General features: G+C 36.2%; 1 protein-coding gene across 4 annotated transcripts in view; it reads left to right on the forward strand.

The window, feature by feature from the left end:
• CYTIP (cytohesin 1 interacting protein) overlaps positions 1–12,995 on the forward strand; it is a 68,624-nt gene extending 55,629 nt beyond the window's left edge. For all 4 annotated transcript variants that reach the window (XM_019636869.1, XM_019636871.1, XM_019636870.1 and 1 more), the window contains 3 exons: positions 946–1,015; positions 8,934–9,000; positions 11,461–12,995. In XM_019636869.1, the coding sequence (XP_019492414.1) occupies positions 946–1,015; positions 8,934–9,000; positions 11,461–11,927 (604 nt within the window). In that variant the 3' untranslated portion in view covers positions 11,928–12,995. The remainder of the gene's footprint in view (positions 1–945; positions 1,016–8,933; positions 9,001–11,460) is intronic.
• Positions 12,996–13,008: the final 13 nt, after the last annotated feature.

Genomic DNA, 13,008 nt, shown 5'->3' on the forward strand with positions numbered 1-13,008 from the left:
ATGTGGGATCCGAACCGGGGCCCTCTGGCATCCCAAGCGAGTTCTTAACCATCGCGCCACTCAGCCGGCCCTCTTGCATCTTTATAAATAGAGTGACAGCTTATTTATCAGAAGGAGTTTGAACCAATACTTTAAAAATGCTTGGGTGTGTGACTCACACATGAAATTTATCTTATTCAGATTGATGGCTTAGTAATCAAAATAAAGGCTTCTAACTTGTGCTCACAACACAAATCAAATCACTCAGGATAGAACAAATCTTTTTATTTTTAGCAAGGTATTTGGTAGAGGGAGAAAGAACACTATTAAATTGATTAAAGTTTGTAAACTTGAAAGGTTTTGAGATGAGAGAGTCATATAAAGATTATTATCTCATAGTAGTTCTGGTTTTATTTGTTCTAGTTCCAAAATTAAGGCAATTTGCAGAGGTAAAAGCTCCTGGAATCCTATGGAGGGAGAATCTTTCCCTGTTTCAGGAAATAACATGTTGATTCCACTGTCTGAAAGTCCTAGTGCTTGTTATTCTTATTGTTGTACCACACGTGCTTAGCACGGTGTCTTCAGTCTGCCAGAGAGTAGATGCCCAATAAACATCCACCAAATGAAAGGTGATTCAGCCAGACCCCACAAGAATAGATTCTAGTAGAGGACAACCATCATTGCCATATGTGCCTTCTATAAAATGAACTACAGTTCACAAATTAACCAGAATTATTTCTTTCAGTTATCCTCTCAAGGGGAGTTTTTTGTTTGTTTGCTTGTTTGTTTTCCATTTTCTTTCTCTGATGTGGCCTAGGTCCAGATACTAATGTGTCATGAGAACCATAACATTTTTGTTGCTTTTTAAGGCTAGTCTGTGCTCAAATTTTAGCGCTCCATAAGGTTGGTACTTGTTTGACTGATCACTCATGCTATCTCCCTCCCTCCCTTTTTTTCTTAAAACAGGATAGAGACTCTTAATGGAACAACGATTCTCAAAAGAATAGAGCTTGAAGCAAAGCTGCAAGCTTTAAAGGTAATTTAATTTAATATAGTTAGGCACATTTTTCATCCTTGAAAGTATGAATGGTAAAATAAATATCTATTTGAGGAATTGAGATAGCCCTTGAAAATGAAATGTCATGATGAGTCTGAACTGCTGAATTATCAAAAAGCCACACAGTGACCTTTGCAGGTATATAAAATTCCACAAACCAATGAAAATGGCTTTTTCCCTTCCTCCTTCTCTGTGTCTATGAGACTCAGAAAGACGACAGGAAGGCCATCACTTGAAGAACTTTTCATTCATGCACCTGGGATCTCCGTTGATTTACATTTTGTTTGGAAAAAAAACAAACTGAGGAAGAGCTGGTCTTTTTGTCATTTTCCCAAGTGCTGCATGTTTGTGCAAAAGGGCCTAGATTTTGGCTTCCTGTTTTCTTCTTCTGTGTCCTTCCTTTCTGCATCATTCTTACTACAAAAATCATATCCCTGTACTCCTGTGGCTGTTCTTTCTACTTCTTGGCAAACACACTATCAAATCTGAAGACATAAAAATTAAATTTGTTAGGAGAAAGTGCTCAGTGCAGAATGTTCAAATGGATGGCTCTTCAGGGTCTTAAAATATCAAAATGTGAGATTGGTGAGGCTCTGCAGGGCCATGAAATCCAGACCCTCACTCATATGCATCTGGGTTGGACTCCTGTAGATGTCTCCCCACAGCCTCCATCGACCTCTTTATCCCAGGGCTGCTCCTGCATGACAACGAGGCAGCCTCTCTGAGCAAGGATTGCATGGTTTGCTAGAGGCAGGTTGCTCACTTGCTGCCATTTTGTAGTTTAGTTTTTTTGTTTGTTTGTTTTCTTTTTTTAATGAAGTAGACACTTCTTAATTATTGAGTGCATAAGGGTGGAGTTACTAGATTTATATTTTACCTTGCATTCTCTTCCCCATCTAATTCATCAGCAAGCCCTCTTTACTTCTGTCAGCATTGGTTTTATACTCTTCTTATTTTGCTTATCCCTGTAATATTTTAGAAACAATTTGTAAAGTTCTTTGAAAAAACCTTCTGTTCAGATTTTGATAGGAATTGAATTGCATTTATAGAATAATTGAGATCAACTGGCATCTTTATGGGTTTTTCTTTTCTTTTTTTAATTTTTTTAAAAGATTTTTATTGGGGAATTGGGGGGATGGGAACAGTGCTGGGGAATTGGGGGATAGGGAACAGACAAGTTGCTGTCCTTTCATTCTTCAGTCTAGTTGTGGAGGAGGTTGCTTCACTGGCCCAAGTTGGCACCATCACTGCGCTCTTCCTGGGCAAGGTAGATCAGTCGACGGCTTCTGGACGGCCGCTCACTGCAGCTGCTGGCCACTCACGCTGGCTGCTGGCTATACATGGTAGCCCATGGCAACCCACTGCAGCAGGGGCTGCAGCCTACGCCCTCGCTGGTGACTCCTGGCAGCCCAGCTCCAGATGGAGCTGTTGTTCAGCATCTTAGCTGTAGAGGGCAGTGTCACTGGCCCTCATATGTGGGATCCGAACAAGGGCCCTCTGGCGTCCCAAGCCAGCTCTTAACCAACGCGCCACTTGGCTGGCCCTATATTTATTCTTATGTACCTTATAATTTTTCTTGCTTAATACATATGACCTTTTAATTTTATTGGGTTGTCGGAAAAGTCATGATGCATTTTTGCAAAGAAAAAAATAGAAAAACTAAGTCATGACTTTTCCAACAACCCAATAAATGATCATTTAATTTATTGTTATTGATTTTTAAATCCAATTGTCTTTCTGAGCTCCCTTTATTTTTATAAAAGTTTCATAGGTTTCCTTAGATTTTCTGTATAGACATAATATCACTGCAGATAATGAAAGTTTTGCCCCTTTACCTCCAATTATCCAACTAATTAATTTTTCTTCTTTTATAGCATTGGCGGGAACCTTCAGTATATTATAAATAATGATAGTCTTATTCTTGACTTTAAGGGGAAAGTCTATAGCATTTTATTTTTACATAAACAGTGTCTCATATTGTGTTTAGGTTTTTAAAACTGTCAAAACTTAATTTGTTTTTGCAAAAAGGAGATAGTCTTATTAAAATTTAAAATGTAAATCTGGCTTTCTCAATCGTTTGTAGAAAAGGAAGGAAATATATAGAATAAACTAATGAAGTTATCTAAGACATAAATGAAAAAAAAAGAAGTTTATATTCCATGGAATAAAGTACACTTGTACAACACACATGTCATGCATCTAACCAGTTTCTGCTCTTTGAACATTTCTCTTTGAGTTTTAACATATATACTTAACTATTATTTTTTTTAACAGATGTATACATTTTTAATATCTCCATCCTCTCCCAGATATCCTGAGGACCTTAGCATGCTTTAAATATCCATTTAAGGCCCCAGTCTTCCTTATTATTGTTTACTTAAGAGACTTTTCATCAAATTTTAAAATGAAAAAAATATAGGTTTTGTTCTAAATAGCTGGTAGTGAACAAATATACGAACCTGTTGAATTGATGTGCTCTCCTTTTTTGTTATATTTGGTTCCTTACCTCTGGGTTGACTTTCCTTCTTGTTCTAGTACATCCTTCAGTGAGGGTCTTTATTTGCCAAATAAAATGAAACCTTTTATTTCCCTGTTACTATTGAAAGTGTTTTGCTAGGTAATTTAATTATTCTAAGTTGATGTTTTGTTCCCTTAGCACTTTGAATATATTGCTGTTTTGATATTTTGCTTATGAGAGAGCTCTTAATTGTTTATCCTTTGTGAGTAATCTGAATTTTCTATATAATCTTCTAAAAGTTTTAAAGTTTTCTTTTTACATTTAAGTCCTTAATTCATCCAGAATTTTTTTATTAGTGTGAGAAAAGGTTCCAATTTTATTTTATTTTTTCTATATGAGTACTTAGTTCTTCCAGTATCATGGAGTGCTTTTCTCCACTTAACCTGCAGTGAAAATCTATTTTTAAGCAAGTTCTATATATGCATGGATTTTCTTACAGGATCCCTATTCTGAATCATTGATCCATTTGTTTATCTTAAAGATAGTTATTATACAATAGTGGTAAATATTGATATCTGATTGGGGAAGCCTTCCAGGTTACTCATGGTCTGTTGGTTGTCTATATAAATTTTGGAATCAGACTGTCAAGTTCCATAAATAAATGTTGGAGTTTTTGATTGGTATTACATTTTATATAGATAGATCGATTTGAGGAGACTTGACATCCATATGGTATTGCATTTTCTTACTAACAGATGAACTCCCCATTTTTTGTTTTCTTTCTGTCTAGAAATACATTTTTATGGTTATATGCAAATAGACCCTATAAAGCTCTTAATAGATTTATTCTTTTGTAATTTAGGATTTTTGTTCTTATTATAGTTTATTAACACTTTGAAATTAATGTATTGGTATGTTATTATATTCAAACACCTTGTTCAACTATATAATTCCTAATAAATTATTTATTATTTAGGTTTTCTATAAAGATTATAACTACCTGTTAGGAATGACATTCAGTTTCTTTTTCTTACTTTACCACCTGGGGCCTACAGTACAATGATGAATAGAAACTATAATTGTAGGCATTCTTGCGTTGTTCTTGACTTTAAAGGGACTTATTTTGACTATTTTATTTAGTTTTGGTATTATATTTACTCTTAGCATGAGCTGGGGAGTATTTTCCCCTTTTTGTTCTCTGGTAGAATACTTGTAACACTATCAGAATCATCAGGGGTTGAAGTTCTTTTTGTGGTGGGAATACTTCTAAATTATGTTCTAGTTTCTTTATTAGTTATAAGACTGCTCAGGCTTTGTGTCCTGTTTTGTTTTGTTTTTTGAGCCAGCTTTATTGAATTATGCTTTTGTTAATAAAGCTTTTCAATTTTCAAATTTATTGCATGAAGTTGTTAAAAAATATTTTATTCTCAGCTTTTTGTTTTCTATTACAACTGTGATCATGTTCCCATTTTTATTTCTACTACTTTTTATGCCTTCTCTTCTTTTTTTTCTTGGTAATTCTCTCTAGAGGACTTTTTATCTTTGAGTATTTTAAAAAAACAGTACTTCAGTTTGTGGCAATCTTTCATCTTTTGCTGGTTGCTTTTAAGATGTTCTTTTGTCTTTACTGATCTACAGTTTTGCCACAATGTGATTAGCTCTGAATTCATTTTTAAATTTATATTGCTTGGAACTTGGAACTTGCACTGCCCTTTCAAACTGAAGACTTGTGCCTTTCTTTAGTTTTGGAAAACTATTATCTTGATCCCTTTGAATATACAGTTGAGCCTTGAACAACATGGATTTGAACTGCACAGGTCCACTATCACAGATTATTTTTCATCTTGCAAATAGATGATGTAAACTTATGGCATCGATAAATATAGTACTGCAAATGTATTTTCTCTTATGATTTTCTTAATAATATTTTTTTTTCTTTAGCTTACTTTATTGTAAGAATACAGTTCATAATACATATAACATACAAAATATGTGTTAATTGATTGTTTATGTTATCAGTAAAGCTTCCAGTCAACAATAGGTTATTAGCAGTTAGGTTATGGGGAGAAAAGTTAATATGCAGATTTTTTACTGTGGGGGGGTGGGGTCTGTGTACCTAACCTCTGCATTGTTCAAGGCTCACCTATACCTCCTTTACCATTCCCTGAATTATCTTCTAGAGTTCCAGTGAGACATATTTTAGAGTTCTTGATTTATCTTCCATGCTTCCTAACAGCTTTCATATTTTGTATTACTTTATCTTTTTTATGTTCTTTTTGAATTCCTTAGTATATTTTCAATAATGTTGTCTGTGTCCTGTATAGAATGTGTTCTTCTTATTGAGTTTTAAGAGTTAAGTTTTTAATTTTCAAATAGCTCTTTTGCATGTTTATCTGTTCTTGTTTTATTTCTTTGTTTCAAATTTCTTGTTCTTATTAACATCGATCTCATTCTATCTCAAAAGATTGTAAATATTCTTGTTTTAAAGTCTTCTCTGGACACTTTTCTTTTTTCATTTTATTTGGCGAGAATCCAAGTACTGATGTTCAGTTTTGTTGTCTTTCTTGTCACTAAACTTTGTGGGTGTTTTGGAGTGTAGATTTCCCACTTCCCTTGAGGGTGACCTCTCCCTTCTGCTTCGTGTGATAGTTGGGCCGTTGCCTTGTTCACTTCAAGGCTCCCAATCCAGAGCCAGCTCTGGCAGCTTGGCTGCCTTCCCTGGAGGGTCAGTGTGAAGCTTGGCTCAGGTCACGAGGCTGCGTTTATGTACTCCTGCCTCTAGGTACAGGCTGTGCTCGAGTCATAACCACCACCAGCCTCTTTCTCCAGCCTCCTTTTCATGGTGTGGTAGCTTCAACCAAGCTCTTTTCTCAAGTGTGAAACTTGCCTCTATCCTATGCTGCGTAAGTGCCTTTAAAACATATATCACCATAGGATCCAAATTCCTAGCTGCCTCTTTCTGCTTCTCCAGGTCTAGCAGACCCTTGGGTTTATTCCTGCTTACCTTCTTGCATTTCTGTCCTTTTTCTAATCTTGAAATGATGAGATTTCCAGTTCACCTCTTGAGCCAGAAATGTCTGGGTCTGACCTATAACTGGGGTTAGACTGGCTTCCCCTTCACACAATGACATTTAGTTTGTGTGTCCTGTAAGGGTACATTCTGTCCCTCAAAAGACTCTGTGCTTTCAGGGATTCCCTTTCTCATGACTTATGACTCAAAAGTTTACTATGAAAACGGTACATCTGATGGACTAGCTGGGGGAGTTACTTTTTAATCTAGCTCTGTCATTTACTGGGTTTGTAGCCTTTGGGAAATATTTTGCTACACTAAACCTTTATTTTCTAATCTGAAACTTTTAGGACAGTTAGGAAAATTAAATAGCATAGTATCCATGAAAGCACTGTGAAAGTAGTAAAGCGCCATTGAAATGTTTAGCTATATGTCTGTCTCATGTAGGTTTAAAACGTTGGAAAACCATCTAATCTAAAATGTCCAATCTGTGATAGTTGAGCACTGTTTCAGGAAGCTATTCTTTCATATATTCACTCAACCAGTATTTACTGAGTAGTTGCTATGTACCAGGCACTGATCTAGGCACAGTGAGGGGTTGTGGCTCAGTATGGTTAGATCTCACATGTGCCTTAATTTTCTTCTTATGGTGGGAGAGTAAATTTGTCCAAATACACAACTCTGATGCTAATAACAGGCAGAAACAGACTCTGAGGAAAATAGGGAAGCTTACATATATTCTAAAAACTCTTAGTCACTGACACAGCTGCTCTTTACACTGGTATTTTCTTGGTTTAAGTGACGACATACTTAGATGACTGGGCCAAATCAACAAATGAGATATTTTAAAGCCATTATTTTTATAAAAATTAGCTATTTGGCAAGCTCTGACTTTGTATTTCTAAATAGTAAGTGCAGAAATATAACTTCCTCTTCTCGCTATATTTAATTTTGACTGTTAACCTATCTTTATGCTCCCCTGTTGGACTCTATTCTCTTGTAAAAAGTAAACCTCTTTAAGAAAGAAGAATGAGGTTGGTTTATAGGCCAGACACTTGTTAGTTCTATACTCTGTGGGTTTCCTAACACTGACCTTCACATGACCACAGGTTTATGCAGGTAATGAAAGCTGTGATGCAGGTAATCCAGCAGTCTAATAGCCATATAGACAATATTATAGTACAAAAAAACCAAGAAATTAATGGAGCCAAACATTTTATGGCTTTGATTTATTGCCTGTATATTATATTGGCAACCATGAGGATTGCTGCTAAATATTTCTCTTATCAAGGATTAAAAAACCCTGCCCAGTGATTGTTTAGTCCCTAAATTGAGAAACCAGCCATTTTTTCCCTTAAGCATTTAATAACGTTCTTGTAATTTTATTATTTTCTTTTCCTTAGGCCTTCCTCTTCCAAATGTACTTTCCCCCCCTCTTCCTTTTTAGCTTTCATCTGCCCTTTCCAGATTGCTTCATACAAAGGACCCCTTGTTTCCAATTAGGCTGCCTTTCCTCTGGCTTAAGTGTCCACAGGCAAATCTGAGCTGTGCCTGCCTGATGGGCTGGCTGTGGGGACCTGAAATGACAAAGAGATGGGTGGAGTAGAGGACAATGAGCTGGAGGGAGGACAAGACTTTGAAGGTGCCTTGTCAGATGCCTTCAGCCTGGCTGGCTTTCGATTCTCATTGCCTCAGCTTGGTCTGTGTGCTAGAACAGGCCTCGTGTGCTGTCTCAACCATTACAGCAGCCACTTCATCCCCATCCTGGGCCACTCCTCCTATATGCTGGGCATCCGAGGAAGGAAGCAGTTAAGTTAAGGTGCTTAGCAGTGATCTAAGTTTAGTTCTCCAAGGAAGCCATTCAGAACAGGTAGACTTCTCCTTTTAAGTGTGAAAAATAAATAGCTGTCCAGCAGAAAAGACTGTTCTAGTGACCCAGGCTTATAGGATGATGATAGTATTTATTGAACATTTACTAACTAAGCTCTAGTTACTGTTCTAAACATTGAACATCTACTAACTCATTTAATCCTCATGACAATCCCAGGGTTTAGGTTCTATTATTGTCTTTGTCTTGCAGATGGGGGCAGCCTACAGAGTAAACCCTTGCCTAAGCAAATAGTAAATGGACACAAACCTGAGCAATCTGACTCTATAATAGTTAAAAAAAATATATATATATATATATATATATATAAATGCCATTGTTCTACTAGATCATTTCTTGAGAAAGTAGTATTTGTTTCCAGTATCCTCCTTTTATACAGGAAAAAACAAAAAACAAACAAAAAACCTCTCAAATGAATGGTAGGGGTTGTTAGTGTTAGGAAGAAAAGAAAAAAATTCAATGACGAATCTCAACAGCTATAAGTAATTTGCTATCTTCACTGGGATTTCCTAATAATTAACACTTTTTTCTTTTTTCTCAGCAAACCTTGAAGAAGAAATGGGTGGAGTTCAGATCTCTGCAGTTACAAGAACAACGCTTGCTTCATGGTAAATGTGACTTCCTGTTTAGAAACCACACTAACATTTTACCCTTTCAGTGTTTCTGCCTATAAGTTGCTTTGAGATTATCATCATTGCAAGAAAAAATAGTCTAGCATGGATAAAGAATACTAGTCTGTGTTTCTTTGGTGTGACCTTCAGAGTGACCTATGTTTTTAGAGGAGGGATAAGTCAAGTCACATCCCCTCTTCCACACATATAACACATATGCACATGAAAACATACATACGTGCATCTGTGTGCACATACTTGCAAGAGGCACCCTGAGATTTTAGAAGAGCAGTAGGAGTGATTGCCTGACTTTAGTTGATGAATGAAGTCCCTGAGCACATTTATGGCTCAGGGACTGCGTAGTGCTCAGAAACTATTGAGACTGGAATGGTAGCATGCTTCTTGTGCAGAGCTCTTATCATTTGTTCAAATTGTGTAAGTTACATTAATGCAGAGAAATCTCCTTCATGGCCTTCAAACCCAAGACAAAAATGTAAATGATCATTATAATGGTGAATTCATGGGTCTTGCCATTGTGTGCATTATAAAGGGAAGGGTTGAGTTAAAATTTGTTGATGTGACATTTGCTATGAGGAATGAAGTTATATGTACAAATAATTCACTGAAACCACTCGCTATGTGGGTATGAAATGTAGGTTATATCATTTTCAGGTAATACCAAACTAAAGTCTCTATTCATAACTAGATATTTGTCAAAAGTAATCATCTGTTTACAGGAAAAAGATATGTTTAACTTTTAATTAGACACTAATTTATGGCCTAGAGATTTATGTTGAGGTCTTTTTAAAAAAAAATACAACTTATGTATGAGTTGCTTCTCTTTTTATGTTTTTAAGTTAATATTTTTAAACATTCATAGTAGATTTTGGGGGAGTCTGAAGATTGCTAGCAAGGCAGAGTTTCAAAATCCAGCTACCTCCTGGATTTCTCTAGACTTGAAGGTGTTTGGGAAACCTTTGCCTCCACTTCCGGAGCATTCTTGAGATTCTACAAAGCAATTGCTGCTCAATCAACTTGTTGCGAGATGAAATAAAGTAGGTTATGTTAGCAAAAATTATGAAAAGCACTATGATTGGTCACTGCAGCGCTGGCAATAATCAACTGTTCAGATCAAATGGAAAAATAAACAGTCTCTTTATATGGTCAACCAAGGACAAAGGAGAGCAGCAGTAGTATTCTATTACTTTTCCTGAAGCAGAATTACCTTCTAATTACAGTAGTTCCTTTGGTATCCTTGAGGGATTGGCTCCAGGACCCCTGTGAATACCAAAATCTGAGGATGTTTAAGTCCTTTAAATAAAATGCCTTAGTGTTTGCAGATAACCTATATTTACATATGAGCTACAGCAGGGTATGCCTATGCATCCCTTCATTCATGTGGATTCAGTGTAGTGCTTGGCAGTGTGGCAAATTCAAGTTTTGCTTTTTGGAACTTTCTGGGAGATTTTCCCCCCAATATTTTTAGTCCGTGGTTGATTGAATCTGTAGATGTGAAACACATTGATACAAGGGCTGACTGTATGTCTTTCTCAGTCCAGTATTACAAATAATTGCCTTTCTTTTAGCAGCATACCAACCAACTCAGTACTGAAACACGTGGGGTATTGACAGATGTTGGTGTGTGATTAAAATTTGAGTTTGGAGAGTTCAGATATAGGTTATAAAGGGTTGATGAAAAATTTAGCTAAGGAGATAACATTTATTTTTTTTCAAATGAATTATTACTTATTTGAGGACAGAGCTGTTTTCTGGGTACAGTACCATTCCAGAGCATTAAAGTATTAAAAATATTCTGAAAGAAACTGGAATATTGAGGCTGGAAGATATCCTTTCTGTTTTAAACACCTTTGAATTCTCTGTAATGAGCCAACAGGTACAGGTTTTATAACTGTGTTTCCCATACATTTCAAACAATGTGATAATAATTTTAGAATTATTAAAAAAGACAGTAATTTAAAATCAGAGCAACTAAATAGAGAATATTTATAAGATAGCATTTTCCCAACAATATTCTTTAGATTCCCATTTGTGTGAGAATTTTAATAAAAGGTTGCAGGGCCACTTCAGCTTAAGAAATGATCCTTTTGGAAATTTACAAGTCACACTGTGGCATACTGTCAGATGAGTTAAACTGCTCTGATATGAACAATCTTGTTTACATTTATTCAATGTATTCCATTTTCATGACCATAGAAGCCATTTTACATGGAAAGTAGTCCATGAACAATAATTTGAGAAATCCTATTACAAGGTGTATCATCAAGTGGTCTCATACACACTCACTTATTCATGCAAGTCAAAGCTCAGTGAAAAGTATTATTCACCCTCACTCTTTCTTGTTCCCTTTGAAGATACATTTTGATGTATTTACTTGTAGGAGTTGATGCCCAGATCCATTAGTCTACTAAACAGTAGACTTTGTTTTCTGCATTCTAGGTGATGCAGCTAACTGCCCAAGTTTGGAAAACATGGACATAGATGAATCAATGTTGTTTGGAACCCTACCTGGGCCAGGCCCAGCCCTCTTGGAACGGAATCGAATATCCAGTGAGAGCAGCTGTAAGAGCTGGCTGAGCTCTATGACAATGGACAGTGAGGACGGTTACCAGACATGTGTGTCTGAGGACTTGAGCAGGGGAGCCTTCAGCCGGCAGACAAGCACAGATGATGAGTGCTTTGTCCTCAAGGATGGGGATGATTTTTTGAAGAGGTCATCTTCAAGGAGGAATCGGAGCATTAGCACCGCCAGCAGTGGGTCCATGTCTCCCATGTGGGAAAGCAACTTCTCAAGCATGTTTGGGACCCTGCCTCGGAAAAGCAGAAGGGGCAGTGTCCGGAAACAACTCTTGAAATTCATCCCTGGCCTTCACCGCCCTGTGGAAGAGGAAGAGAGTCACTTTTGATATGTTGTGGTGCCCTTTTGTATGAGCTTATTTTGTAAATGTTGCTAGATCAACTCCACCCATCTTAGTGGGAAAATGCAAATGGATTGCAAATCTGACCTCCCATTTCTTGGCAATAGTGACCTTTATTTAAATTTTCCTATCATTATTTTTACTTACTCAATCATTTTTCAACCAGAACAGCTCAAGTTTTAAACAGACATTAGTGAAATAAAGTTATAAGTCAGATAATATACAAATTAACAAGTGCCTGCTCATTCTAATGCTGCTTATGAAGGCAAGGGTAATATTTATTTTCTAGATAATCCACGTAAAAAATTGAGAACTTTTGGGTTCAAATAAATAAAAGTGTAAATAAAATTGACAGAATGTCATTATTTGGACTGTCGTCTGTAGGTTATTCGTAGGTTTTAAAAGTTTATGTTAGCTTAAGATCAGTAATCTCTGGGGAGGCTTAATAATAGACAGTTTTGAATGTTTCTGTTCAAAGATGATCATAAGCCATTCTTCACATTTATAGTCATAATAAAGCAGAAAGTATGAATTAATGTGAGAGTGTACACTTCATGTATCCATGGGAAAATATTGTCTAAGGTGTGTGCTGAGGAAGTTTATAATTTTTTTTATAGGCAGCCTAAACAAAATGGGTGGGAATGTCTTTCTTACCCAGTTCATATTTTGTTCTGCCTAAACATTGATGACAAGTCTAGAACTCTCGAGAGCCTACAACTTTGTGATATTTTTTTAAACAAATGTCTAAAATTTGAAAAATTAGAGTCAGAAAAGTGATTTTCCTCCTGCAGATTTTTTCAAATCTGTCTTCACTTTATATTATATATTTCAAATAATTATTGCCTCAGCACTTGTTTGCCTGTTATGTTAGTATCACATTACTACTAGCCATCCAGTCACATTTTTATTCAATACCCATTAAAGTCCATGATTATTCTGTTCCGGTGCTCATTGCATATATTCTAGAATAGCTAATCCAGACAATAAATAGTCCTTATTGATTTTAAGCTCTCTCTCTCTCTCTCTCTCTCTCTCTCTCTCTCTCTCTCTCTCTCTCTCTCTCTCTCTC

This window comes from Hipposideros armiger, unplaced genomic scaffold (assembly GCF_001890085.2).
Source record: "Hipposideros armiger isolate ML-2016 unplaced genomic scaffold, ASM189008v1 scaffold_30, whole genome shotgun sequence".
NCBI classification, from domain to species: domain Eukaryota; kingdom Metazoa; phylum Chordata; class Mammalia; order Chiroptera; family Hipposideridae; genus Hipposideros; species Hipposideros armiger.